Source organism: Saimiri boliviensis, unplaced genomic scaffold (genome assembly GCF_048565385.1).
Source record: "Saimiri boliviensis isolate mSaiBol1 unplaced genomic scaffold, mSaiBol1.pri Scaffold_27, whole genome shotgun sequence".
Taxonomy (NCBI): domain Eukaryota; kingdom Metazoa; phylum Chordata; class Mammalia; order Primates; family Cebidae; genus Saimiri; species Saimiri boliviensis.
The window spans coordinates 36,941-42,685 of NW_027412510.1; the positions used below are offsets into that span (position 1 = coordinate 36,941).

The 5,745-nt window shown below is 58.5% G+C and overlaps 1 protein-coding gene across 1 annotated transcript; it reads left to right on the forward strand.

Annotated features, from left to right (window-relative positions):
• Positions 1–401: 401 nt before the first annotated feature.
• Positions 402–5,735, forward strand: LOC141583408 (elongin-A3-like). The gene is made up of 3 exons (XM_074392574.1): positions 402–1,109; positions 1,674–2,348; positions 5,394–5,735. Exons 1-3 carry the CDS (start codon positions 402–404, stop codon positions 5,733–5,735), a joined length of 1,725 nt encoding a protein of 574 aa, XP_074248675.1.
• The last annotated feature ends 10 nt before the right edge of the window (positions 5,736–5,745 follow it).

Below are 5,745 nucleotides of genomic sequence, written 5' to 3' on the forward strand. Positions count from 1 at the left end.
GGTCGCTCCAGGCTGTGGCTCCACATCCCGAGGACCAGAAGCGGATCTGCTCAGCTGTCTGCAAGGACCGGACCGGCGTTCTAGACCCGGTGGCCCCCTCGCGCCCCGCTATCCCCCCTTTCCCCGCCCCGCTCCCCACGCCGCACGGAGGGTTCGGCCGCTCCGAGTTCGCTGACTCCACACCCCGAGGCCTGTGGTGTGCGAGGACCAGCGCCACAGAACCAGTGGCCCGCTGCTCCGAGGGCCGAGCTCGCTCCAGGCTGTGACTCAACATCCCGAGGCCTGCCTGGCGACCGGGCAGCCAGGGAGGACCGGCGCCCCGAGACTTCACCTCCCGCTGCCCAAGGACATCTCTGCGACCGGCCGACCAGGGACAGCGACGCCTGCCCAGATCTGGTGAGATGGCGGCAGGCTCGACTACGCTGCACGCAGTGGAGAAGCTGCAGGTGCGTCTGGCAACTAAGACGGACCCGAAGAAGCTAGGGAAATATCTGCAGAAACTCTCCGCCTTGCCCGTGACGGCAGACATCCTGGCGGAGACTCGAATCCGAAAGACCGTGAAGGGCCTGCGGAAGCACCAGCACGTGGGCCCCATTGCCAGAGACTTAGCGGCCCGGTGGAAGAAGCTGCTTCTCGTGGACCCAAACACCAGGCCCGGGCCCGACCCACGGGACCGGGAGGAGAGCTCTTCCCGAGAGCGCTTCGGGGAGGCTCTTCGGGACCAAGAAAAGGCCTGGGGCTTCCCGGAAAACGGGACGGCCCCCAGGAGTCGATCTCACAGCCCTGAGCACAGACGGACAGCACGCACAGCACCTACGGGGCTCCGGAGACCTGAGCGAAGCTCCCCCAGCCGCCAGGACGGAGCCCAGAGAAAGCGCCCCAGAAATGCCTCGGCTGATTCCGGCCCCAATCGGGCCCCTCAGTCAGGGCGCGCCGGACCTCTCCCGATGAGCGAGGGCCTGGAGCCCGGGCAGCAAACCCGAAGAGGCCACGCTGACACCGCCCAGGGCCTGCCCCTGCTCGCTGGAGGCTGCCAGGGCCAACCCCAGGACGAAGCGGTTGGGGGCCGCAGAAAGAAGCGCAAATCCTCCCGCCGGGAAGAACGCCCTGTGGGTGCCCAGGGCCGCGGGCAGTCTCCCGCTTCCCTCATGGAGACATCCTCCGGGGCCTGCACCAGAGGGGAATCCCCAAGGCCGTCCTCCCGGGAAAGCCCCAGGGACACAGCGCCCTCTGCTAGCGCCGGGACACGGAAGGAAGGAGGGCGCGCCGGCGGCAGTGGCCAGCGTCTCCCCGCCTGGGCGGTGGCTCCAGACGGCCACCCGGAGAGGCCTAGGCACAGACGCTCGCACAAGAAGAGGCCAGGTCTAGACGGCCCGGACCCACGAAAGGGGACACACGGCCTCTCCCCCGGGGTCAAACAGCAGCTTTCCGGCGAACCAGAGACTCGAGAGGGGAAGCCACGCACTGCTCACTTGGACGCAGTAGCCGTGGGCTCCCTCTCTGACGTGGAGGAGGGAGAGGGGGCTGAGGAATTCCAGCAGCCCGCTCTGTCCTTCGAACAATACCTCACCTACGACCAGCCGCAGAAGAAGGCGAAAAAGACCGCGAAGTCTTCCGGCACCGCTCGTGGAGATCAACGACGGAGAGCAAGCCGTTCCAAGGGCACCGGCGAGTCCCGGGCTTCGCCTCCGAAATTGCCTCCTGTCAAGGAAAGCCACTCCCCGAGGCCACAGGCGGCCGGTGCCGATTCCTCCGGGCGGAAAACCGTGCTCAGCCACGGCTTCTCAGAGCTGTGGGACCTCTCAGAGCCCTGGATGCAGGCCAACTACGATCTGCTCTCCGCCTTTGAGTCCCTGACCGCCCAGACACAGACAGAACCGGCACTCTCCGCACCGACGTTCCAGGAGGAAACCGGTTCCCCTGGACGCAGAAAGAACGCCAAGATGCAGGTGTACTCCGGCTCCAGGCCTGCCCGCCAGCCCGGGTGGCTGACCTTGCGCCAGCAGTGCGTCCGGGCGCTTAGAGACAACCCCGGCGTCCTGGGCCGAGCGGGACGCGTCCCCTCTTGGGTTTTTGAACTTGTCCTGGAGGGGTGTACGCCTGACCAGCTATATCGCAGAGAGAAAAACAATCACGCACTCATTGGACAGACAGACGGACTCTGGAGGATTCACTGCCTCCGGGACTTCAAGGGAGAAAATCCGCAGGAGCACGAGTCTTGGCGGGAGCTGTACCTGCGTCTTCGGCATGCCCGAGAGCAGCGGCTGCGTGTAGTGACGACCAATATCCGGGCTGCACGTGACAACAAGCCCCACGGCCGACGGACGAAGATGATCTGTTTCAACTCGGTGGCCGAGCCGCCTAACGGTGCTCCGAGGAGGCAAGAGAAGTCTGCAGGAGCCGCTGACCCCGAAAATGGCAACATCAACCCAGATCCGCATCCCCCAAAGAGCAGCCGCCCGCCGCCCGCTAGCGAGGGCGGCGGGGCAGGCAGCGGCCTTCCCAGGCGCCCTGAGAAGCGGGCCTACGCCTGCCTGAGCTGGAGCAACGCGCGGGCGACGCCCGAGGCCAAAATCCGGAAACAGGCTGCCAAGAAAGTGGCCCCGCTGATGGCCAAGGCCATTCGAGACTACAAGAGAGCAATCTTACGACGATAAACTCAAGACTCCTCTTACAGATGGAATCGAAGGGGAGGAGGACCAATGCCAAGTCCATGCGGGTTAAGGAACGCAGCTCCCAACGGACACCAGAACCTTTGGCTTGGTGCAAAGCTGCGCTTCTGAATTCTGCAGGTGTCCACGGCTGGCCCTGGGATTTGGCCTCCCATACCCAGCCACTGCCTCCCTGCTGGGAGGACACCTCGGAATCCAGAAGATGTGAACGCTTTCAGATCGATTCCGCTTTGGTGGTTAACTGATCGCTTCCTAAATCATGCCCTAGTTAAAATCATCAACGAGGTAGAGTTCCCTATAGTTTGGTTTTTAAATCATCAGCTAGATAATTCCTTTTTAGACACAAACTCACCAGGCATTAGTTAACACTGACAAATCCCACTACACAAATGGTTTTTTGTTGTTGCTGTTGTTTTGTTTTTTAGCAAAACCTGGCCATGAAACTATAATTGTGAGCCATCCTCCTATGGGAGGCTGAGAAGGGTGGGTGGCTTGAGCCCAGGAGGTGGAGACAAGCCTGGGCGAAACCCCACCTATAGAAGAGGTATCTAAATTAACCAGGTGTGCTGGCACGGCCCCTGGGGCCCCAGCTTCTTGGAGGGCTGAGGTGGCAGGATGGCCTGAGCCCGGGAGGCAGAGGTTCCAGTGACCCTTGATCATTCTACTGCACTCCAGCCTGGGCGACAGAAACAGAGCATGTCTCGGAGGAAACCGCTGTTTCTTTGAAAAATGGAACTGTGGACTGGGCGCAAGGGCTCACGCCTGTAACCCTAGCACTTTGGGAGGCCGGGGTGGGTGGATCACCTGAGGGCAGGAGTTCAAGACCAGCCTAGCCATCACGGTGAAACCCCATCTTTAAAAAATGTCAACAACAACAAGAAGAAGAAGAAGAAAACGAACTGTGGGATTTCATCAAACAGTGGCAATAACCGCTACCTTTGTTAAGTCAGACTACTTTCACTAAGCACCAAAGAGAATCGTTCCCAATCTTTTCACCCAGAACCCCTATGGAAGAATGGCAGAAACTTCATCACTGTAGCTAATTGGCCTCTGAATCAAGAAATCTTAAGCCACCAATCAGAGTTTCTAATTACCATGAGATGACCAGGGTAACATCCTTCAGTTCGGATCACATGAGCTTCTGCCGGCTTTGTTGAGCCTTTAGTTTTCAACTGAGGGCATGAGTTGGCATCATACGGACGGGTAATCGCAGGTCCGTGTGCCAGATACCTCCCCACCCTCCCCGACACACACCCTTGAGTAAATCTGATTTCCTTGATGAGATTTCCTGATGCCTACAGTTAGTGAGAAGCCAAGAGACAGACAGAAAGGCCTATCCCACAAAGCAGAACCAAGCAAGGACAGTAAAAGAGATCAAACTCCTGTGCCCCGGGGTGGGGGGGGGGGGGGCGGGCAGTAGAGCAGGTGCTGGGAAGCTTCTGGAATCAGGCATCAGAGCAAATGCCAGTGCAAGAGGGAAGGGGCCTTCAAGGCTGAAGAACACGAAGGAAGCCAGGACAGGCAGCCACAGGGGTGCTGCTCCGGGGGGATGACGTCTTTTTTCTGGGGAAAGAAAGACGTGATGCAAGCAGGGACTGTATACAATTCAGGGGAGACTCCCTGAACCACCCCTCCTACCCCGCCCGCCCAGCAAGGGACACACAAGGCCAGTCTCTTATTTCTTCACGGCAATACAAGAGCGGGTCTGTGGTGTCCTGCAAAACTTATGAGAGAGCCAAATCTCCTCCTCGTGGCACAAGAGCCACACGTTCTTCCTGGAGGTGGAGTAGCCACTGATCACCCTGCAGCTTCTCCCCGCTCCCACCGAGACATTCCAGTCCCCCGGACTCAAATCCGCTGGCAACAGCCTTCCTTTGTGGAAAATGTTTCCCCTCCCAAAACAGAAAGCAAACAGGATACAAGCAAAAACACAGCTCAAAACATGAAGAGCTAGCTCAAGCCCCTCACAGCTCACCGATGCGCCCACTGTCACTCTGCTGACAATGGCGTCTGCCCCCACTGAACTCATTCATGACTGCAGAACCTGACTGACAAGCTTTAGCGGGTCACGGCTCCCACCGAGACACGCCCTCTCGAAGAAAGGACTAGATAACAAACCCCACACAAAATATAAACCTAACCCAAATAGAATTCAGCACCCACCTGTGGATCCTACTGTCACATTACCACACTGACAAAAAAACAGTTCAATCCTCTGCTGACCTGTCTACAGAATAATCCTCATTCGGAGCGCTCCGCAAGCATTGCCAGCGTTGCACTGGGATCCCCTTGCTGAGGTAGCTGGATGTCGGGAAACTGAGCAAATTTACCTGGTTTTCCTACATATCACGGAGGGTTCATTCTCAGAAAAGGCTTACCACCGGAATCCTCGTCCCCTGATTCTCGGGCTGTTAGGATTTTCTTGCTTCAGAAATACACGCACACGCACAGACACACACACAGACGCACATACACAGAGATGCACACACACACACACACACACACACACACACACACACACACACAGACGCATACGCACACACAGAGAAAGAGACCAAAAGTCACAGGAGCATTAGAAAATGAGGCGAAATCACCATCCAGAGGAGAAACAATAGCCAGCACCGTAGACACTTCCAGTGGTACTGCTGTCCTTATTCTGACCGAAAGATGAGAGTGGAACTCGGCTGCAGGGACCGTTGTTGCAGCAACGGTCAGACGAAGATGATCTTTTTCAACTCGGTGGCCGAGCCGCCTTATGATGCTCCGAGGAGGCAAGAGAAGTCTGCAGGAGCCGCTGACCCCGAAAATGGCAACATCAACCCAGATCCGCATCCCACAAAAAGCAGCCACCCTCCCTCTAGCCGGGGCGGCGGGGGCGGCGGGGGCGGCGGGGGCGGCAGTGGCCTTCCCAGGCTCCCTGAGAAGGGGGCCTATGCCTGCCTGAGCTGCAGCAATGCGCAGACGACGCCTGAGGCCAAAATCCGGAAACAGGCTGCAAAGAAAGTGGCCCCGCTGATGGCCAAGGCCATTCGAGACTGCAAGAGAGCATTCTTCCGACGATAAACTCAAGACT

Coding starts and splice junctions, on each gene's coding strand:
- LOC141583408 (XM_074392574.1), top strand. CDS start 402: ATGGCGGCAGGCTCGACTACGCTGCACGCAGTGGAGAAGCTGCAGGTG. Junction 1,110..1,673: donor CCCGCCGGGAAGAACGCCCT/GTGGGTGCCCAG, acceptor GGCACCGGCGAG/TCCCGGGCTTCGCCTCCGAA. Junction 2,349..5,393: donor AGATGATCTGTTTCAACTCG/GTGGCCGAGCCG, acceptor GGTCAGACGAAG/ATGATCTTTTTCAACTCGGT.